Source organism: Montipora capricornis, chromosome 8, assembly GCF_036669925.1.
Source record: "Montipora capricornis isolate CH-2021 chromosome 8, ASM3666992v2, whole genome shotgun sequence".
NCBI classification, from domain to species: Eukaryota; Metazoa; Cnidaria; class Anthozoa; order Scleractinia; family Acroporidae; genus Montipora; species Montipora capricornis.
The window spans coordinates 35,987,037-36,010,475 of record NC_090890.1 but is presented as its reverse complement, the minus strand read 5'-3'; the positions used below and the strand labels follow the sequence as shown (position 1 = coordinate 36,010,475).

Genomic DNA, 23,439 nt, shown 5'->3' with positions numbered 1-23,439 from the left:
CAAAAGAGCGATAAAACGTCACGTGTATGAGCTTTATATCCTGAGTATGAGGTAAGAGAGCGAATCCCTGTACCCCATGATAATTATTTGAAATCTATTTTTAGAACGCGTCCGCGTTGCGAAGGTTGTTAGGGAGCTTAAGCATGCGCGTTTTTGAGACGCGGACGGCAACCGGAAGAGAATATTTCGCGTGCCAGGACAGTGGTGTTTCGTAGATTTTTATATTAATCATCTCTGATGAAGAAAGATACTTTGCAATGTATATGTGGTTGTGTAAAGACAAATCAAAAGGGAAAACAGCTCACTTCCGGTTGCCGTCCGCCTCTCAAAAACGCACGTGCTTAAGCAACGACGGGCGGAGATCGGAGTCAATAAGGGCTGGTAGCCGGCCAAAACCGCCGGCTAGTTAGCCATCTTCAGCTGGCGGCTACTTTCGTCTCATTTTACCACCAATCAAGATGAAAAGTCCTATACTTGTTAAATTTTCATAGAAGAAACTTTCAAATCATTCTTTTCCACGGTTTGGGTGAAATTGACGGCATATTTTACGATGATTAAACAAGAGAAATCACGACAAAACTTTTTAGCGTTCGGTCGTTCGTGCGAAAGGTGTCGGAATTCCTGAAACAATTAACTGAATAGTTCCCAGTCTTATGCTTAATCTGACGAAACAGCAAGGCGTCCGAGAAAGAAACGCCATGGCCGCATACTTTTAATTATAAGCCTTCAAATTTATTGGCAGCCCTGACTGCTCCCTATTTTATCTCCTGTGAAAATGACCGCGCGGTTCACTTTCACACCAACTCACCAATAAGGTGTCGTCTTTAAAATAACCACGCAGTTTGACACGGAACTAATAATACATTTCAAATAATTTTCATCGGAATCGCGCCAAACATGGGGAAATCGTTCTCTTGCCTTGTACTCTCTGGATGATAGTCAATGCAACTTTTGCGTGAAAGCTTCTTTCGCCGCGAAGAATTGTCATTTATCATTGGAAAGGCCACATGGTTTGATAGTTATGCGTTTGCGCCAGCTTCTAATGCCAAGCCCTGCAGCGTGACAATTTTGAGAAACTTGTAAACCATGACCACACTTCATCGACTTTGGTGAAAAATCTGAGCATAATAGATGGGAAAACGAGATCGAGAGTTTCAGCAATAATTGGCTATCACCAACATCCGGCCAACATCCGGCCAATATTCGTAAAACCAACATGCACCGATTGGTCAAGGCTTGAAGCCTCCTCACCTGGATAGGTCCAACCAGGCACCGTGCAATGATCACTTGTTCCAGTGGATGCTACAATCTGCGAGGGCATGGCGTCTTCCGAGGGTGCATCTACTTCCATTTCACCGCCAAACTCCTCAGACGGGTACTCCCATTGCGAATCACCCGTTACCTCATTCGTATAGTAGTACCGCTTGTGCGACCTTGGAAAAAACATCAAAGAAAGACGGAAACAGGAGAATGAGAACTGGCCCACCGAAAAACTTTCATTTTCTTTCAATCAAGGAAACTTTCACTGAATCGTTTGCCATCCATGGGTCGCAAATATTCTCTGGAATTAAAAAAAAACTGTTTCATATGCCTTGTTCACGAGCAAACGTTCTGTACAAAAACGAGCGATTCCTCGTTCGCAAAAAGACGAACAGACCATAAGCTAGCCAATCGACCAGGTCAAGAATTTCAAAGTATTTTTCTTCGACAAAACAGCACAAGTTGTGAAAACAGTCGAACTTCCTTGATGGGAACCCATCAGATACCTGAGTGGAACGAAGTTGACGTTTTCGAGGGGTTTGCCACGGAAAAGTGTATACTGTTTGGGATCTACGACGATAACATTGTCTGCTAAAGCTGACCCATAAAGATGACTATACGAGACAATCAAAGTGCATGGATTAAAATCTTCGTTAATTGATTCTGGTAATCTAACAACTGCAGAACCAAGAATCCACTAACAAAGACACACACAAGTGCTCACTTATCACTAATATAGAAAACAAGCAGGTATACTCATATAGGAATGATACAATGCACTTCTACATACAGTATCACTGACCTTGCGCATGTCCGACTTTGTTTCTTGCCTTGTAAGTTGTTTCTCTAGCTCTCTCTAGCGGTAACGAGGAGGTTCGCGGATATAGTCCAATGTCTTCAGACGTGCCACGGGATTCAGGAGTCAAATTACAAAACAGACACACAAACGAATAGACAACCACACCAATACATCACGCGGACGAACACAGAACTCTCGACGAAGAGAAATAAACGTACTCACAATATTTGATACTAGACCTAGCCACTCCTTGAAAAGTTCGTTCGTAACTATTACACATTTCGGGTTCTCTAGATGACGTTCAAATAGTTAAGTAGTCACAGGATTTAACGACAGCTTTTTCACTTCATTTTCAATACCCCAGGAAGAAAGAGAAATACCGCATTCCCTCGATTAAATGCCACTTTCAAATGAACGCTACAGATATAACGAAGAATTCTAAACGGCATTATATTGCATACAATCGTTAATACTCTTTCTTAAACAGCGTGTATTCTCGAGTTCGCCAAACAGGCCCGTGAATAATATTATTATTCCAAAACAACTGTTTTTTCCGCTTAAAGTTTTGGTGAAATATTATGGTTTGTTATTAGTGCTGCCGTCGCTTATTTCCCTTTCGCAAACAGTCGTTGCCATTTGAAACGGTCGATGCCATTTTTTAGCTCTGAATTACACTCATTAGGTCTAAGAACTCAAAAGAATGCGGTTACTGGGAGTTTTGTCTCGCTGGACATATGAGTTAGGGTTCGGGTTAAAGTTCTGTTTAGGGTGAGGGCTAAGAACCCGAGTTCGAGTCTTGAAATTTTCGGACTCTTTTTTTCTCCAGTTTTTCTTTTATAATTGTTCTTTTTTGTCTTAATTTTTGTTAATATTTTTTCTTTGTTTGTTTCTTTTAATTTTCTTTGAAGTGAAGTGTGTAGTCGACCGTTGTAAATGGCATCGACCGTTTCAAATGGCAACGACCGTTCTGAGAAATGGCAACGACCGTTTACGAAAGGGAAATTTGCGCTGCCGTCACATAATGCTGCAGCTAAATCCGTGAACAAAATCCCAAAAACGTAGGGGCGTTTGATCGAGGTAGTATGGCAACTTAAACTGTGGAAATGAATGTGCTGAGAAGGATAGTGCGAGTAAAATGTTACATTCATATTTTTTACTTTCGCTGCAACTTAATGAGTTAGTTCGAAGAGGACGAAAGAATGCCACAAGAGCTTAGAGGCAAGATATGCGCCTTAAAGGAACAAAACACTGTGGAACTGAAACTTACTGTTTGCTGCCCGAAACAAGTTTTAAAATCTGAATTTGAATTTTGAAATGTTTTTTTTTTCACATGTTTTCAAGAACAAAAAGCTATTTAATACAAAGAAAAAAATAACAATGATGAGGAAATTTTAATAGAAGCAAAGCTCATTTACTTGATTCTCCATAAAAAAAGATGGAAAATTACAGACACACGCACACACAACCACAACACATCCACAGGCATTAATACAAGAATTTTCTTTGCATAATTTTTCAGACAATGTAAACAAACAACTGGGCTGCCTAAGAGATTGTGATGATGCAATTTCAAACACTTGCAAAGAATCCACTAATCACTCAGACAACTTGAAAACAGCACTACCTCTGAGGTTTGTATCCAAGTGGACAGTTCATTTTGCCCGAGTCTCGAAACAGGCAAGATTATCCCCCCTGGCAAAACACAAGACTGATACAGTACCTGTCCCAATGGCACGTCCAGCCAGGGGGTGCAGCCGACTCTTCATACTGCTTGAGCTGTTTGTCTGCTTCGCAGAGTTTGTGAATGAAGTGACGACTGTCCAGTGCACCTTCTCTCCAGTCACTGATCCTTGTCTGCGAAAAAGGAAAGAAAATACCTATTTTTAGTACCAGTGAATGAAACCGTGACTTGTGAAGGAGCAGTGGTCAGTGACGTGAAGTAGTACATGTAGTAACACTCAAGCGAAAGAGGACATGTTACGTGGTCTTTCCTACTTGACAATCGTGAAAATACAAGAAAACAAAACGTGAGAATATCTCTTCTTTCGACAACTGTGATAACCAGGGTAAAACAAAAAATCGTTATTTTCATCTGGAGCATTCTTTTCAAGTATTGGGTACAGAGCCGTTTTAAAATGTTACCAGTACTCACCTCTACTTCAATGAGAAGAACCTTTAAGCTAGACACGCCCTTGCGAGAAACCTCCAAAAAATCTAGCTTATTGCTGAGAACTGATGTTAACTCCATTATCTGCATCTGAAAATTAACAAAAATAAAGTTTATTCAGACACTTCAAAATAAACATTTTGACATCAACAAAAACATAAAAACTAGCATTAATATCACCACGGTTCCAGAGGGAGCAGGGCTAAGACTTGGCGTACCAGGTCAACTCAAAATTGAGGTTCCAATATGTGACTACAATACCAAAGAGTTCAGCCAATATAATATTGCAAAGAGCAAAGTTGAAATAAAAATAAAGTAACAAGTTGTTTAATTTGGCTATATTTCAATTCTTTTCCCCAACTTAAATTTCTGCAACCGTTTAGTTTTTAAGTGGAAAATTCAAAGAGGAATATTAACCATTAAGAATTCCGAGATGAGCGATCCATAAAGAGATGCCATTTTGATTTTTCTGTAACCACACGACTCTGGACAGCCTCACCAAAAAAGCTTTGCTCTCGTTTTAAAATCCTTGAGACAGGCATTCATGTAAATTCAACTTATGGTAATCCAGGGCCACTTAATTATGTCCCTGGCAACCATGAAATCAAAGAAAGTGGCCTAGCCTGCTTGCAGGCTGTAATTTGTATTTGGCCGCCATATTGGATGGGCGGAAGTGGGAAGATCATCCAGCCCAGACCTATCCCACGAGCTTAATTCCAACATGGCGTCTGATACGTCTACAGCCTGCAAGCAGGATAAAAGTGGCCTGGCTGGCCAACAAACCCTCTCGTTAAGTTTTAGCGTTGCTCTAATAGAGACTGTGTGTCCAAAAACATTGGTTTTATTGTGTACCACGACTCTTGCTGTAAGAATTTCTTGATTCTACCAAAGACATAAAATAAATGTTGACAGTGAACTTACATGTAAATTCTGTGCCAAATCCAACTACAATTCATTCAAAGTTTCTTCAATTTGGTTGTGTTTTTTATGGCTTAAATCTTTGTTTTAACTTTTTCAAACCAGTTCAGTTTTTTTTCCTCTGTCTCTGATCATGATTATCATAATGAAATTATGCAAAGAAATCAAGAAAAATTTGAAATACAACACATAGATCTTACCCTGTAATCCTCCTCAATGGCATCATATTTTGGTTCCTGTTCATCTGAGAACAAATTACATGTACATCAAAAAACAATCATCAGCCATTGAAGAGAAACTGTGCATTCAGGAACATTATAATTTTTCAGTATTCTCTCTCATGCTTGCAAGAGCACTTCTACAACAAAAGACTTCAGAAAGCTACAAGGAGCTTACACTTCATTCCAGGCTTCTTTATCCAACTTTTCCAGAAAAGTTTACAGTATTGTACATGTCCTGTTTATGTTAAAATATCCAATGATATGGCAAAGTACTACACTTGTGTAATACCGTAGTTGTTCACATCTAAAACAAGTTGCAATTCGTACTGATAGGTAAATAGATGGCTTGTACGTTCACTCAAAATTATTTAACAACATTTACAATGTGTCGTATCTTTCTTTAATAAAACTTAGTGGAAATTAGCCAAGCAAGATGTGCTTCCACATCACATAATACAAACCAGCTATTTTGTGCAATGAAAACAGTAAACGTTCCCCAGGACCATCATGTGGCCGCACAATGGCAATTCTGGATCCCTAGTGATCATGGCCATCCCAATCGGCTCTAAATCAAATGGTCCAAAGTTTTAGTTCCCACTAGAGAAGTCTTCCACCAGTAAAAAAAACTATAGCATACCGCATGACTCAATACAAAGCGATCACTGGTAATTTAAGTCAGAGCAAATACAGTGCAAGAAGGAAAAACTATAATAATATAATGGAAAATGAAATCTTACACATGCACAGGAAGATTGTGACCCAACAGAAAAATAAAGAGTTAAGAGCCAAATCCTATACTTTGTTGCTTATTTCTTTAGATTTCCTACCTATCACTGGTTTTTCCTCCTTTCTCTCTCCTGTTTCAGCTTTTTTAAGATGTTTAAATACTTCAGGGGGTAGCAGAGGTTTGTCTGCATCTGTCTCCTCATCTTTCTGCTTGTCTTTCGTCTCAATTTTCTCATTGTTCTCTTCAGACAAGTCCATGATTTGATCACTGACAACATCCTGCTTTCCTTTCTCATATGTATCTGTAATGAGGAAGGTACAATCACAGAGGGCTGGAACCAGAAATGTGACAAGTGATGTTTTTGTGTCTTCAAACCTTGGATAAACATTGTTGGCATGTGCCTGATAGGAGGCGTAGCAAGTTATACATTTAAAATGAGGACATTCCTTTCCCTGTTTTCATTGTCTCTTGACCAGGGATAAAAGTGTATTGTGCAGATACATGTATGTGTCCCCACCCTAAATGACACCCCTGAAGTGCTATATCTTATAAAACCAGTCCAGGAAATAATTACTTTTTGCACTTTTCAGGACGTACATGTAAGCCCCCTCAAATCACTGTTTTGACTGCACACACAGCAAATTTTATCAGAAATGCATTGGCATAAAAAATGTACCTTAAAGGGCCAAAAGTGAATATTTCACATGGAGAGGGAGGTGGGAGGGGGGTAGAGCCACCCAATTTTTTTCCTGTGGTGTTGTTTTCTCCTAAACCGCTCACCCCTCCCATGACACTTCCGTGATCCATAACAAAACCTAGCCCCCCTCCCCCAACTTTCAAACGTACTCTGCAGCCCCTGTTATTGGACTTTGAAGGTGATTTATACAGAGCAATTTGGTTTTTTTAAAACTTAGAGAACATCAATAGATTACAAAAATCAGAGCAATCATATTATCGTTCGGACATCATGTGTATAAAACTAAGAAAAATCTAAAACTGATAGGACAATCTCAAATTTTGGTCTCAAATATGGCCAACAGTTATTTCCATCAATGTGAAACTATCACAGAATATGTTCTTCCTGACCTTCCAAAAGTTGAGCGGCAAAGTCGTCATCTGAATCATCAGATTCTGCTTCCACAAGTTTCGGCTTTTTTGCTGGGACCTCTTCATCGCTGACACCCACTTCGGACTTTCTTGTGGATGCCTTCTTGTCAGCGGGAACTTCAGCTTCCTCTTGACCTTGATCCTCCCAAGAATCAACCAACTCAAAGCCATCCAGTTCGTTATCGCTGCTGCTTTTTGAGTTTGCTTCTTTGCCATCACTTTCAGATGCATTATCCTGTTTTTCCTCACTGTCCATATCTAGGAAAAGACATGAAATTTATTTGCATGTATGAAAAGGGTTGTCTCTGGGCTCTGCTCTATATTTGAGACTCTACAGGTCTACTTTATAAAGTTACCATATTCCCTGATTGCATCTAATATGCCTCTCTGTAAAAATATTGGCTAAGCCAAGTTTACCAATTAGAGTATTCTCAATCGAGTGTCATAAAACCAAAACAAAAGAAATTACTTTGGCCAATCAAAAAGGACAGAGACATTTCCAGTAAACCAATCAAAACTCGAAGTAATTACATGAAGCTGACACAAAGCGCAGGAAAATGTGCACGTGCGAGCCATGATTGGTTTTGGTTTTACTTCTGATTGGTTGAAAAAATGGCACAAGAACTTTGAACCAATGATCACTGAGTGAAGTAATGTAAAACCAAAGCAATTCGCTAATTACTTTCGACAGTCAATTGAAAACTGCTCTAATAATAAAAATAACTATTATTACCGTAAACGTCCATGTACAAGCTGCATCCGTAGATAAGCCACACCCCCAATTTAGAAGCGCAGATTTTGGAAAAAAATGTAATACAATAAAATTTGAAGTTCCAGTAACGTTCTATTGCTATAAACCAACAAGGACAAACAATCAAGGTTTCACCATAAAGTTGAAATTCCTTCGATATTGAAACAAAACGAACGAGTGCTTAGTAGCCAAGCTTTAAATGTGGGGAGGAGTCTGGGCCTGGGCCAAGGCCAAGGCCTGGGTATCATGACCACGTCTATAAAGATGTACCCCCAATAGGCAAAACATTTCATGTAGAACAGGAGCTTGATAATGCAGTCGACAAATTTGCCGAGAAGGTGGTCAAGGACAACGAAACAGTCGGCCATTTACCTCGCGAGTACTCTCGAATTTTGTGGTATTTTATCGCACGTGGCGGAAAGATATGCGTGGAAGTGACTGGCCGAAGACGTCACTGCAAACAGCTGTGCGGAGGAATTGAGATTCCTTGTATGTTGGTGTTTACTTGTTCGAGAAAAGCGAAAATTAATCGCTTGAAAGAACTCTTGGAGAGCAAGATTCGCCGATAAACACTCGAAGACACAAACAGCTCCTTTTGGAGCCACCACTCATTAAAAAGTCAATGAACAACAGCAACATGCTCTCAGTTTCTTTTATGTTTCTTTACTGAGATCTTAAGAAGTTGTATGAATATTAATTAGGTTTTTTAAAACTCCAAACACAGATGTATCCATGGATAAGCCGCACCCTTGATTTATGGCTTCAATTTTGTGAAAAAAAGTGCGGCTTATACATGGACGTTTACGGTATTATTATAACTCCTGTTATTTTAATTTGTTAGTAATCTGTCTGAGCCAAATTATACAGTAGAATGACCAATTAACCTACAAAATATATAAAAAAGTTCATTAAGAAGTCAGATTCAAAATTTGAATCCACTCTTTATATGGTTTATAACCACTTACCGCTGTAAATACTCCTGCATATAGATCTTCTGCTCCTATTAATTTTCATCTAATTTACCGAGAGTCAAATTATTTTATACCTTTATTAGTATCAAAGTTCTCATCTCCTTGATACACTTTCTCTTCATATACTTCCTCTTCTTCCTTTTCTTTGTAATATTCACTGTTGTCTGCTCCATCAATGTCTTGGTTACTATCTGTAGTTTGTGTATCAGTCACAGCTAGTAATTGTTGAGGTGGCTCCCACTGGACTTCATTTGTTTCAACATTCCAGTAGTAATAGCAGTTGGTGGTTTCATCAAGGCATGCCTGCCACGGATACATATCGCCTGCGAATATATTCAGATGCTGAGTAACCCCCAAAACTATCATCAACATCATCATCATTATTGGTTGGATAAGTGGTGGAAGGTGGAACAAACCCACAAAAAGCCTTTCTTCATATGCCAAGATCCTGTACCCTGCATCTCGATGCCAGCGTCAAGCAACATGACATTTTTGTCATCACTGACAGCATCACAACAAAATATCATTGCCATGGTGACCATCACCATGCATGTAGATAAACACATCAATGCCCCTACCTCTAGGGTTGACAGAAGCAACCAGACACCGCCAGCACAGGGCTCGAAATTGCAACCAATACACTCGCATTTGCAAATAAATGTTTTCCCTTTACAACTAATATATCTGGAGAAGTCGCAAATTTGCGACTTGTTTTCAACTTCGCTCTATCGAAACAAAAGGGTTAGCAGTTGCCACTTTGCTGCTACTTAAATTGCTAAAATAAAGAAATGACAAAATTATTAAATTGTGTCTGGCCGTGAATTTTCTTTCAATCTGAAGAAGCGTAATTGTAGCATAATTTAGCGGCAATGTAATGTGCACAACTCCATTCCTTCAATCATTCACCATTATCAGTGGTTTCTCTACACACAAGTATTGTGGGCTACAATGCAGTGCAACGATTTTGCGAACTTGTGAGTGAATTTTTGAATCTTGTTGCAAAATTGCGACTGCATTTTTTCTTTAATTTCAAGCCCTGAGTGTAAAATTCATTTTCCTTATTTTTTTTAAAAAACATTTTGATTACTTATAATAAATCTTAGTTATGGTTACTGTACCTTCATTCCCAGTGTAATCTTCCCCTTGCTCATAACCACCTTCTGCAACTGATGTCACCGGAAGCTCCTCTTCTGTTGTGGAACTTACAGCTTCTTCCGCCAGTCTGTTCCTATCTCTCTCATCTGTCACAGTTGTTGTATCAGCATCCATTGACGCAATTTCCTGATTGCATATAAAACAGTGCATATTGCATATTACATTGCATACAGTACTGATATTTCAGACAAAATCACACTAGAAAGACAGAAGGCTATGCTTGTCACGAATTTAATAATTATTATATTAATATGATCAGCCACCATCGATCATTTTGATGTTTGCTTAATAGTAGAACAACAAGAATATCATAATTGTTTGTTTGTTTGTTTGTTTTAAATTAGTGGCAGGGCAGTTGTAACAAAATGCGAAAATCGAGATTGATTACGAGTCAATTCTTATTATGACTTATAAAATGCAGTTAAATGCAATTAAATGGAGTTAGCAAATGGGGAGCATCACTGTTTTTTTGAAACATGTACATGCACTTTTGAGCAGGTTGAGGAATCTAAGTTTTGGCATCTTGTGCTTTGGGCCTAGTTATTGGCGTTTTTGCTCCCTGCCCTCTCCTTTCCCACTGATTTTGTCAGTGTGATGGGTGCTGCCTTCTCTCCCATGCTGAATGGGGGCTCATAGCTGGGTTGCCAGGATTTGCCAGCAATAGGAGCAATCTTCTTCTAGGAGCTGGCTGTCAATAGTGGAAGGTAGGCACCCAACGTCCAATTTGAAACTCAGTTGTTAATCTAATGTTTTAGGAAATATCTGTTTTGAACAAAATAATTTATATTTAGACTGCTCTTGTGCTAAATGACAAAAGCACACTTCTGGGATTAAGGTTCGTAGCAGCAATAGAACATTAATTTTGTGATCACATCTCTCTAGACTTGCAGTTATTCATTAAAAACTATCGTTCTCATAATTTCCTTACATTAAAGAAGTCAGCAAGTTTGGCATCAATTTCAGAATGAGGTCCAGTTGATGATGTACTGGCAACAGTAGATTCTTCTCCCAGCACTGGAGCTCCATTTTGATCTATAGACCCTTCACAATCTCCCTCTCCTTCTGCAAATTCAATAACAGCTTAAAATAGTTACTGGACGGTAATACTTTGGAGCTTAGAAAAATACTCTATGGGCAACTCCATCGCTTGATACAGTACAATGAAATATTAATCTGAGGACTCACTTGTTGAGGCCCCCCTTTGCACAAAGAATAACTGATGTTCATTTGTACAAATTTTTAAGTCCATAATTATGATAAACAAAATTCTACCTTCGTCATCACTATGGTCACCATAGGAGCCAAGTAAACCAATCCCTGGAGACAAAAAATAAAACAAAACCAAATATTGAAAGCATATACAACATTATTAAAAACTGGATCATTGGATAATGCAATTCGAGAGTTCTCATGGGTTATGAGCCATCATACCATGATCTACAAACACGGCAAGCATATGCATGTTGTTTGAGCCTTTTTATTTTTATTGTAGTCTAGTTTTGTATATTTTGGGGGTGTTTTTGATAGAACAATTATTCCACTCGTGCTTGTTGGATATGAGATGATTATAGCCAACTCGGCGCTACGCCCCTCGTTGGCTATCTATCATCTCATATCCAATGCGTGCTCATGGAATAATTGTTAATTATCATATAAAATAAATAAATACTAAAAGTTATAGAAAGGAATGAAAAGCACAATTCTACAAATTATATACTACCGGTTACCCTAGGTATCCAAGAGCCAAATATTATTAAGCTGAAAATGCATGATAGTGTTTTTACCTCAGGCCATTGACTACATTTTTTGTTTTGAGTCTAAAAAGATGGTTTTGTACCTCAACGGGCGAAAACAAAGTTTCTTTCAAAGACCAACAGTCAGGTAAGACAGATTCTGTACTAACAGATGGCACTTAAAGGTACTGTGATTAAAAATCACTTACATTTTTCTGCAGATTTTAAAGTGTCTTTGCTTAACACTTGTCCGGCAAAATTTTGAGCTTTGATTTTTATCCAAAGGCCATTTACTTTGAGTGTAAACTTGTTTTGGATTTCACGGTCCACCGATACTCACGTTTAAAACTGACCGACTGGACCTCAGAAGGTTGGATTTAGTGAAAAGTAACATCATTCACACAATAGCTTAAAATTTCAGCGTGCAAACACAGTTTATTATGTATGCAAACAAGAGTTCTGAAAGCCTGAAACTCCCACCCATACTGTATATTAATTCAGTCGCATACAAATACATTGCATTCTTAAACTAGTGAGTTCTTGACGTCATTTTCTCCTCAATCCAGCCCTCACAAGAATTTGAAGTTAGTAAATAGGAAATAGGAAAATCCCAAAATGTCTTTTTGAAATTAAGGCTTAAAACTTGGGTCACTTAGTGTTTCAGAGGTAAAAAAGGATGTGATTTTCTTTATCATATATGTAGTGCCACTTTAAACAATAACAGGTAATCCAGCTCATGGCTAATATAAAGACTCTTTCAGGGTTCTCCTTATCAGGCGGTAACCGGTAAAATTTACCGCTTGTAAGAGCACTTATTACCGCCTGCAAATGCTCAGAAGTCACTTATCCTTTGCAGAACGTCCAACATTAAACAAATGCTTTACCGGTTTGAAAAGGTCCCTTACCAGTTGCGCTGAAAACTAGGGAGAACCCTGCTCTTTGTCCACTATTATAACCCTGGACTCGACAGAATTTTCATTTACATTAAGAGTTTTTTCAGGGTTGAGGTCTTTAGGGTTTGGCAGCCCAGCACTTTAAACATTTTTTATGTAATAAAGTAAGCAGACATAATGGAAACAGCCTGGCAAAGTTGTGACAAAAATATTGCGTACAGATAATAGTCAATTTGGCCTGGTGGCCAGCCCTTACTGAACCCCTACAAGTAACTATAGATGGTTGACTGATATTACCTGTGATGCTGGTGGGATTTATGGCTCTTGTTTGTCCACTACTACTTGGAACTAAAATCAAAGACAGAAACCATGGAATAACTTCACATTTCTGCTGATTAATCAGCTTACAGACCAGAGAACATGTACAGCATGTATGATTGACTGATAATGCACTTTCAGAGGCTTCAGGTTGTGTACAATGTACATTCACTGAGTTTTAAAAGGGGTTGTGCCAAAATATGGAAATATCTTGGAAACTGTATCAAAAATATGTAGGGATAGGAATACTGCTAGTGACAAGAATACCACTCCTCCTCCGGAATACGAAAAGACACGGACAAGAAAATTTTCAACATAGTGGCAAATTGGCTGTCCATGGTTGCAAATTGCAAATTGAATGTCTCAGTTGTCTATAAAGTGACAATTGCTTAAATTATCAAGTTAAGAGCGAGGATCGCTTCACCCTGCACTTCAAATACAGACATTAATTCTATTCATAATTTTTTTTTTTGCTTCAAAGATGTTCCACAATAATTACGTACCTTCCGCAGTCTCTCTTCTAGAAACTCTGTCTATTTGCAGAACAGTTCGCCTTCGGGAAGCTTGAGCAACAAGCTGTTTATCCTTGGCTCTTCGACCCATGCCTCAAAGAGTACTGCCAGAATTACCGACAAACCATTGCACTGTACTATAAAAGAAAAAAGAAACAATATTAAGCATCTTCATTTCATAGGGCTACAACCATACATTATTTTACTATCAGTAAGAAACACATCTCGATACAGGTGCCACGATACTATACATATCTCGATACATCATTAAATAAATAATTATGTACAACGGGAAGACATTTTCCAATGAACAGCATGTTTCATCCGTGGGTGCACAAGATTTTGTCAGCTGACAATTAACGCAATGTACGCATCTTGAAAATATGTGTCAGATCGGAAGCTATACGAAGCAAGAATGGAATTCTCTTTCCTCTGTGTTTAAAAAATAGCTACAAAAGAGTTATTTTTGCACCTTAAGGAGTGATTTCTGAATGTTCACAAATAATCATAATAATAATATCGCAAGATGTTGCTTATTTATTTAAATATTGATATTTGTATTTTGGCAAAAAATATCGCGATTCACTGGTGCACTGGTGTATTGTTGGAACCCTATCATTTCAGCTAAATGGCAGAAGATACCAGCCTGTCAGGCAAAGGAGAACAGTCATAGGTTTAAATCCCAGCTGGACAAAACACTTTGGCAGGTCTTCAAAATTAATACCTGTCTAAGTGCATATTATGCAAATTCTACATTGGAGATACTCCAAGTGTTTCATATAGTAATATTATCATTCTTTACAAAAATTCCAAAACCCATGCCAAAGATCTGCAGTGTTAACATGCTGAGAATGTAGCGTGGTATAAATGGGGTAAAATGGTTGCCTTGGCTTTAGCAGCTGCAAATATCAAGTCTTTCAGTTTCATCTTTGTGAACTCCAAGGGACGTTTAAGATAAACTGCCATGTGCACAGAATATCGCCTTAAGAAATTAGTAATAATGGATGAATCAAGGTAAGAGCAACCATGTAACATAAGATTTCTCATGCTTCTGTTAAAGGCCCACCTTCATTCGACAGGCATTGCATGCTGCAGAACAATTTTCATATTATGAAAATTCCACCAAAGCTGAAATTTGCTCAATTAGATCGCTATGATAAAAGTAAAATAATCTGCTTACGAGCCAGAAGGCCAATTAGGCCGATACTTATCTCCGGTTTCATTAGCATGAAGCGACTAGGAGAATTTCTACTTCCGCCTGGATGGGATGCTAGTCCACCGCAGGGTTACCCCCAGCATTACGCCGGTACCCATTTATTCACCTGGATGGAGAGAGGCACCGTGGGAGTAAAGTGTCTTGCCCAAGAACACAACACAATGTCCCCGGCCAGGCCCCGAACCCGGACCACTCGATCCGGAGTTGAGCACTCTAACCATGAGGCCACCGCGCCTCCCACAGATCGCTACAATAAGCAATGCAAATTTCCATAACAAAACAAATGGTCAAAAAGCCTGTCAGTTGAAGGTGGGCCTTGAAATGCAATCAGAAATACAGAAAATTTTACAGAATTCAAGTACCAGTATCTGAAAACTTTGCCAACATTTTAGAACAGCGCTTTCAATTCACTTACTTTAAAATTAAGACATTTATTTGAACGTCCAGTAATTTCTACTGACTATATGATAATCATACTTAGTCCAAATCATTTCTTCTTAACAATATTCGATGCACTATCAATCTGGAAAACCTTAGATATTTATGCAGTATAATAAGGCATGCGATAGAAATTGAAACTATTTGCGAATGAACATGACCGATTGCAATTGGAATGTGCAAATGGAGAGAGGTTGAGTTAAACGCTTGAGAATTAAAACAATGGATAACATCAAATTGGCCTTCAATGCCCTTAGGACCTATCCAAAGCTATACTACCTTTTCTATGGCTGAAGTCCGCCAAAGAGGCTTGATTTTAATCTTAATTCCTTACACGCAGGTTGGAAAAACATGGTGGGATGAAGAAGGTCGATGTGACAGGCTCACGCAAGCCAGCGGCAAAATAATCAAATTAATCTCTAGTGTCCAGTGCTATTCGCGTTAATTTGTTTGTGTGATGGCTGCTGCCGACGCATTTTTCTTACGGACAGGTAATAATTTGTTAGTTTTATCGCCGGTTTGATTAATGTGCGTTTGATTCTCATCTGTGTAGTGAAGTAAGATTATTCAATCTGTAAATGAGATCAAGCTCAAATCCAACACGGATTTAGTTGTCATTCGTTTGTAAACATAACTTGACTTCCTTGGTGACAGCGAATTGGGAATATTTAACTTTCTAATGACTTTCATGACTTACTTTTCATTGCTAAATGAGCAAAACGTCAAGGAGTAATAAGAACCTCAATTAGTCAGCGGTGCTTTCATCTAGTTTGAAAAGCAATGACTGATCAAAGCTACGTAATCCTTGCATTTGGGATTGATTTATAATCAATAATATAACTCTGTAATTCTGATTTGTTTATCTTTTGGGATTTTAAAGTGCTTTTAGGTCATTCCATGGGCTCCAGTACGCTTATTTTTTTTACTCTTCATTTTTTTGCGAAATGTGATTAAAATGATTGTAGCGGCCATTATAATGCGATCCACAAAGTCTCAACGATTGCCATTGGCATCACCTAGTAAAACAACAGTGCGGAAGTCTTCGAGCACCTCATCGCTAAGGACAATGAGCCCACGTAAACAACGCTCTAAGCAAAAGCCTGCCCCATTGGCTGCAAACCAGTCAGTTGCTGGATTGGTTTCGTCATTTCGCAAGATTTCATTGGCCCCCACACCTCATCCACCTCTGCGATCTAAGAGCACGTCGCCAAGGAAACCCAAGTTGAATCATGTACGTGGACTTGGTACTAACGCTGTGAAGTCAGTGGAGGATATTGTGGATCTTATCAAGACAGAAAGATGCAAGAACATTATTGTTATGGCTGGCGCTGGGATCAGTACTCCCAGTGGTATACCTGACTTCAGGTAAAATAAGCAGAAAAATGGATTGTTTAACTATGTGAACAACCTATAATGACATCATCGGGTACTAGATGTTTTGTGCGGGCTTGGGGGTCACAGAGTTACAAAGATAACAGAGTCACAGAGCTAACAGGGTTACAGAAGTTTCATAGTTAGCATAGTATTAAGTTGACAATTGTACCAAAGAACTGAAAATGTACTGTCACAAGAAGGCACTTGGGACATTTTGTGCAGGCTTACACCACGGACTAGCCACATCATCTGATTTTAGGTTATTTAACAATTATTCCATGAGCGCACGTTGGATATGAGATGGTAAATAGCCAACGAGCCGCATAGCGCCGAGTTGGCTATAACCAGTCTCATATCCAACAAGTGCGAATGGAATAATTGTTTTATTAAATTCCTTTAAACTCCAAAAGTTTAGAGAGCGAAAAAAGCGAGTAAATCCGAGCGAAATCGAAAAAAACTTGATGAGAACCGATGTGATGTCGTGTAACACCTTATGGTCAGACAGACGCAGGCTCATCACAAAAACATTTCTTACCTTTTCGCATACTTCTAAACGTCAGAATTTAACCCAGCTGTCCAGAAAAAATTTTTTTTTTGCTTTCTTCAGAGAGAAATTTCGCTTTCCGGCGAAAAAACTTTTAGCTTGGCAACACTTAGATCAATCATTTACCATATAAGGTCAAACCAAGGTATATGAGCTGATAACCGAGGTTGAGTGAACCAATCAGAGCACGAGAATTGCATTATCCCAGGTTGAGAATTTAATAATTATTGATAAAGCCTTGTAGTGATGAAAAGTGTTTGTGTTGGGTGAATGCAGATATTATAATGTAACTGAAGGCAAATCCTATGCACCCCTTGTTCTCCCATATTTCCACTTACTTGTTTATACAGCTACCTCCTGTGGGGGCTTTTGGCTGGTTTTAACTGGCTTGCAGGGACCAGTAGCAAAGGTGCCAACCTATGGAGATCTAAAATCTGGAGATTTTTTTCCATCTGTTCTCCCCACCCCTCCCCCCTCGATCAACCTACCCACTCCCCCTCCCCTCCCCCACCCCCTAAACACACCCACCCATCCCCCAGCAGCTCCTTCAGAATACAAGAATGTTCTGCTGCCATTGTGAATTTGCGAGAAAACAGGGTACTTATGTCAAGAATTTTAATTGGTTAATCGGAGATCCAATCAAACAATCAGTTATATGGCTATGATAGCTAAAGGAAGTCATTTTGTTTAGTTCTATTAACATGTATTTGAAACTCAGAGATGAAGAAATGCATTAAGAAACAAAGAAAGGAGTTTGAAAAAATCGATTTTTTTAAAACTTGGGGATGCAATTTGAATGAATGGAGAAACGTCTGTGAAAGGTTTAAAGTCGTTTTTATCTGGGAGATTTAATGACCTGTACGGGAGACCGGGAGATTCGTTCCGTATCCGGGACTCCCGGATAATCCGGGAGAGTTGGCACGTATGCAGTAGTCGTAGGAGCAACTTATTTTACACTCGTACACCCTGTACTCACTTTTTCAATCGATTCTCTCAATGTCACCTTCTCACCATCAGATAACAATAATTATGGCATTTGGGGTTTATTTTTTTATGCAGAACACCAGGAACTGGCCTTTATGACAACTTACAGCAGTACAAAATCCCAGAACCTTCTGCCATTTTTGATGTGGATTACTTTTGGTACGACCCAAGGCCATTCTTCTGCTTGGCAAAGAGTTTGTATCCAGGAAACTACCAACCAAACTATGTGCATTACTTTGTGAAATTGCTTCATGACAAAGGTCTGCTGTTGAGAATGTACACACAAAATATTGATGGCTTGGAAAGATGTAAGTTTGTTAAATGGAAATTCTCCTTCCCGTATCATTTTGATGTAGATTCTGAAGATAGAGTCCTGAAGTTTAGTAAGCAAATGTAATGTAAAGAAAAAATGTAAGGTAAAAGGTACTAGACTAAGTAAAGTCCACTACAAGCCTAGAAGGCCCACCAGGTTGGCAGGTTCTGTAGCATGAAGGAACTAGGAGTATTTCTATTCCCCCCCCCTGGATGGGATGCTTAAGTCCATCGCAGGGTTACCCCCAGCATTTTCGCTGGCACCCATTTATACACCTGGGTGGAGAGAGGCACCGTGAGAGTAAAGTGTCTTGCCTAAGAACACAACACAATGTCCCCGGTCAGGACCCGAACCCGGACCACTCGATCCGGAGTCAAGCACACTGACCATGTGGCCACCACGCCTCCCACAAAGAAAAAATGTCAAGAAAAATGTCTTGTTTTTTCTTTAGTGATTTTTTTTTTTATATTTATGAGAAAAACTAACGCGGAGAGATTTCGACGTTTCGATGACATCCTGTCATCATTATCAAGAAAATTGTTTTTTTTTTGACTACTTACTTATGTAAATTTTCTTCAAAAATTTTTTCCTCATTTTCTTGATAATGATGACAGGATGTCATCGAAACGTTGAAATCTCTCTGCGTTAGTTTTTCTCATAAATTTAATAACAAAAGTCAATCTTATACGTATTTTTTTTTTAGTTTCAGTAATAATGTTAATTTTATTTACAAAAGTTGTGATTCAAAGTACATTACCACATTGATGTAAAAGCGTGTGAGAAAGGAGGCTCTTTCCTTGCTCATTGTTGTAAAGTGCATTTCATTGCACCCAATAAAAATGTTCTTTTTTTTTAATCCGATAAGTGGCAGACATACCAGCGGCCAAGCTTGTGGAGGCTCATGGGACATTCTCAACAGCGTCATGTATAAGATGTCACAAGAGCTACGATGGTGAACAAATAAAAGTGAGTTAACTCCATTTTGTAATTTATATGTAATGCTAATACAGTAATTATTAATATTAATCTACCCCCATCTGATGACAGGGACACCTAAAGATTTTACTCTGTCACATGCCAGATGATTTTACTTTCTGAGTAGGTGAACAATAAATAGGTGTGAAAGGATTAACAACGTCTGGGTCCAGTCAAAAACTGTCCCCTCTAACCCTTCCCCGCCTGATGATTTTGCTTGTGTTAATGAGTTAATCAATTTACCATACATACAAATATTATTAACTTACCTACCATATAATAGTCTCAAGTCAGATACACAATTCTGATTGTACGTGATTTTAAATTATGGCTTTCCATTGTAAATACCTGAGTAGATCTCACATTACATCTATCAGTCCTGATGTTTGTAAATACTGATTTTGGGTAGCATAGCTCGACTGTGGCTTGCTATTGCACTAAGAAATGCAAAGAATGTAATATTCAAATTTGTCTTCAACACACAGAAAACCATTATGAAAGGAGATATTCCGAAGTGCTCCAGCGCAAGATGCACTGTAAGTGTAATGGTTTTGCTGTTTTAAATGTCTTATGCAATAAGCTGGCTTATATGTTCATTTTGGTGATATCATAAGCTCATATGGAGGGATGGATGTATGGATGTATGGATGGAAAAATTGATTGATTGGTCAATTTTTATTGAATCTTTGAACCTTTACCTAGTGGCCAACTCAAGCTAAATTCGTAAAATTTACAATAAATAATTGAAGTACATTTGGCATATTGTGGCCTAGAAGAGCGCATGGCATTTCCAAGATAACCTGAGACCATGCACATAGCCTGAATGTACATTATAAGCTCTTTTCATGTGGCAAAGGATACTTTTTGATGTAGGCATAACCTGTGATGCTGAAATTGGGTCTGATAACATGTCTAATCTACGAAAGGACTGATACATATATGACGTCAATGACAAATATTTTTGTCCCTCTGCTCTGAATCACTCAGAAAAGCTGGTTTTCACTCGAGAGACAAGTATAAGCACAAGCAACGCATGAAGTGGCATTAAATTCATTAATTAGTTATCTGTGCCATTACAAAAGGAACATGTTTTGATGATCATAAAGCTGATTGATTATAGAGAGATCATCATAGAAAAATGAATAACTTGTGAGTTGCCAAAGATGCCGTAGGAAGTGCACGAATGAAAGAGAGTGTATATTAAATGTCATATGATACATATTTTGCAACTTAACAAGTTGCTAATTTCACTGTGATCCTCTTTCTAACATTAGTCATCCACCTCAGCTCCGATGTTATTATTCACCGGACACCGAGATGAAGAATTATTGTTTTAGTATCTACTACTCAATCATGACAAGTTTATTAATCAGCCTCATTATCGATAGAATTTGCGCCTCGGTAACCGAAGCGAAGCGAGAAGCAATTTTGTTTCCCTCCGTTTGCTCAGAGGTGAATACTACTTGCTATTCGTCTCTGACCTAGCCATTGATTCAGAATGCGCGGTAACCACTACTCACCTGTGTGGTATATGCTAATTATAACTGTTTATTTCTAGTAAGTAAGCTTCCGTTGACGTTGCGTCTTCGCCGCAAAAATCTCTGAAATCCCCTTATTACTGAAAAGAGACTGGGGAACGTGGAATCTAGACAGAAAATATAGCGTTATCTGAAAAACGTCTTAAATAATATTGGAGCTATTAGGGACAAAAGGAATGTTTTGTTTTGTTTTTTCAGGGTGTTATCAAGCCAGACATTGTGTTCTTTGGCGAGGACCTGCCCAAGAGATTTTACTCATACATTGTAGACTTTCCAAAGTGTGATCTACTTGTGATCATGGGAACGTCATTAGAGGTAATGACTTCGATTTATTTCTATTAAGATTGCTTCTCTTCCAGAATTAGTCTCTTTCCTCTTGTATTTGCATCTCACCGTGTAATGATCTTTGTAATCATTTTACTTTTGCTGGTCTCGAAAACATGTTTAAAGAGCAGCTTAGGCTGAGGTTCTCAGTTTCATGAATTGTTTTTCATTCCTGAAACGTTTGGAAGGTCGTTTTATCTCCCCCCCCCCCCCCCCTTCCTGGGGTCTTTGAAACGTTAGCCTTAGCATAATTTAAGACTGGTGTCCTAGAGAATTTGTACTAAATCCGCTAGCGGATGTAGCCCCCCCTCGTATAATGGATAGCGTCAAGTTATACGGTACCTTGTTCAACAGCGACGTGTAATCACCAAATTTCCCTATTTTTAATTTGAATCCTCTCGAACCAATTTGTTTTTAGGATTCTTTTCCCACGTTGTACGACGTAAACGATCGGGAAATCGCGAAAAGCTTGCGGTAGCGCACAGTTCTATTTTGAGGTGAAGTTTCCGTCGCTGTCGTAGACGTGAAAGTCATTAATGTTGTCATTTTCAAACGTGTTAAGAAAAAAATGAGACCTGTAACAGTAAAATAAATTCCTTTTTCGTTCATCTTTGAACTCAAATTGAGAATTTTTTTAAAAAGAAGTCAGTAATGTTGTTTATCCGTGACCAAGTTAACGTATGATTTAGCATTGTGTTTTCATTTCTAGGTTGAGCCCTTTGCCGGAATAGCAAATACCGTAGATCGTTCCACACCTCGCCTTCTTCTGAACAGAGAGATCGTAGGACCTTTTTCTCGGCGCTGGGAAAGGAGATCCAATGATATTGTTCAGCAAGGAGATGTTGTCGATGGAGTCAAAAAACTTGTTAGCCTTTTAGGGTGGTCCGATTCGATGGACGCCATCATGAGTAGAGCTAAAGAGAAATGGAAGGACCACGCCTCGACCTTGAAGGTTAATGTTGGAAACACGTCCGTAGAGATCGCCAAAACTATGGAAAAAACAAGCGATGGTGTTGTGGACGAGAAAGACAATGCTGCACAGGAAAGAACTGAACCTAAAAAGATCGAAAACGGTGTTCATTTAGGCAATAGTTGTGGCGCAAAGACCGCCGAAGTTACAAATGGATCTGGTCAGCTATCTCCGTTTGGTTCCAGAACACTTCACTCATTAACTAACGGTTTCGTAGAAAAAGGCGTTCTTTATAGGACAGACAAAAATTTATTTCTCAAGAGGGAAGGCCCCATGCGATCAAATTTAGCTACTCAAAGAGCTTCGCTCTTGCCGTTCAGGTATACTCAGAGGAACGAGTTGAAAATAGAGAGACAAAGCGGAGACTTTAAAGTTATTGATCCCTGTAGGGACCTTGCTTGCGCGGGATTTGGTCTTGGGAAACGAAGCATGGGTTTAGGGTGTTTCTTGGCTGGAACTGCGGGTCAGAGTTCGAGTGATGAAGACTAGATAGTGTCAAGAACTATTTCAGGGATTCCGTGGTCATTTTGTCAATCAGGGAATTTCGTGAAAGGATATACAAGATCTTAATTTAACTGAAAGCCAGCCATTACAGTTTGGCAAGGACATTCCTTTAGTAAGTAGGAAATTTGGTGTGCCGTATATGTGGTTCCATCTCTTCCCTTGATTTTGTCTAGATTCTCATTTGCAGGTGGTCGGTGGAATGTCATGGTAATGTCAGAAAGGTTCATGGGGGGGGGGGGGGGGGATGGCAATATTTGGATTATATTTCAAATGGTTATATTATCAGGGAACCGAATGCCACCCATTCGATGCTTGACACAACGTTTGCATTGCATGTATATTTCCAAATTTGACGAAAAACAAAGAACGCCGCCTGATGTCAAAGTCTCACAGAGCTGTGAAAGTGCCGGTAGATTTAAAATTTGAGGAGAAAAAGAAGCTGTTCTTCTCGTAGCACAGGCAGCTCCTGAATCGCAATCGTAGTTTGTAAAAACTCACTATATCGACTCGTCTTCTTGGCAGGCTATGTAGTCTGTCATGGATATATTTTACTCTAGCTAGGAACCTGCATCTCACGTTATTCTCATATGGAAGAGTTAAAATTTCACCCGGCACTCGGTATTCATGGAATGATTGTCGATGTATATAAGTTTATTTTTGCAACTCAAGATGTTACTATTTCTCAAAGACTTAGCCTTTTAGTAAAATTTAAAGTTATTACCTATAA

The 23,439-nt window shown here is 38.9% G+C and overlaps 2 protein-coding genes across 2 annotated transcripts in view; one reads left to right on the top strand and one right to left on the bottom strand.

The window, feature by feature from the left end:
• The window catches only part of LOC138014404 (formin-binding protein 4-like), a 23,879-nt gene extending 8,304 nt beyond the window's left edge, over positions 1-15,575 (bottom strand). The window contains exons 1-13 of the mRNA XM_068861463.1: positions 15,466-15,575; positions 13,524-13,669; positions 13,000-13,050; positions 11,349-11,393; positions 11,005-11,138; positions 10,040-10,202; positions 8,996-9,244; positions 7,179-7,457; positions 6,193-6,393; positions 5,345-5,388; positions 4,212-4,316; positions 3,780-3,913; positions 1,252-1,433 (exon numbers count right to left, since the gene is read on the bottom strand). Of these exons, the coding sequence (XP_068717564.1) occupies positions 1,252-1,433; positions 3,780-3,913; positions 4,212-4,316; positions 5,345-5,388; positions 6,193-6,393; positions 7,179-7,457; positions 8,996-9,244; positions 10,040-10,202; positions 11,005-11,138; positions 11,349-11,393; positions 13,000-13,050; positions 13,524-13,623 (1,687 nt within the window). The 5' untranslated portion in view covers positions 13,624-13,669; positions 15,466-15,575. The remainder of the gene's footprint in view (positions 1-1,251; positions 1,434-3,779; positions 3,914-4,211; positions 4,317-5,344; positions 5,389-6,192; positions 6,394-7,178; positions 7,458-8,995; positions 9,245-10,039; positions 10,203-11,004; positions 11,139-11,348; positions 11,394-12,999; positions 13,051-13,523; positions 13,670-15,465) is intronic.
• Positions 15,536-23,439, top strand: LOC138014405 (uncharacterized). Its single transcript, XM_068861465.1, has 7 exons — positions 15,536-15,677; positions 16,152-16,551; positions 18,164-18,396; positions 19,267-19,367; positions 19,862-19,912; positions 21,113-21,229; positions 21,948-23,439. Exons 1-7 carry the CDS (start codon positions 15,644-15,646, stop codon positions 22,695-22,697), a joined length of 1,686 nt encoding a protein of 561 aa, XP_068717566.1. The 5' UTR covers positions 15,536-15,643; the 3' UTR covers positions 22,698-23,439.

What these genes read in the sequence shown, in the direction of transcription:
- LOC138014405 (XM_068861465.1), top strand. Translation starts at nt 15,644, where the DNA reads ATGGCTGCTGCCGACGCATTTTTCTTACGGACAG. An exon ending in CGCATTTTTCTTACGGACAG is followed by an intron (nt 15,678 to 16,151) that starts GTAATAATTTGT and finishes AAATGATTGTAG; the next exon opens with CGGCCATTATAATGCGATCC. An exon ending in GCTCCAGCGCAAGATGCACT is followed by an intron (nt 19,913 to 21,112) that starts GTAAGTGTAATG and finishes TTGTTTTTTCAG; the next exon opens with GGTGTTATCAAGCCAGACAT.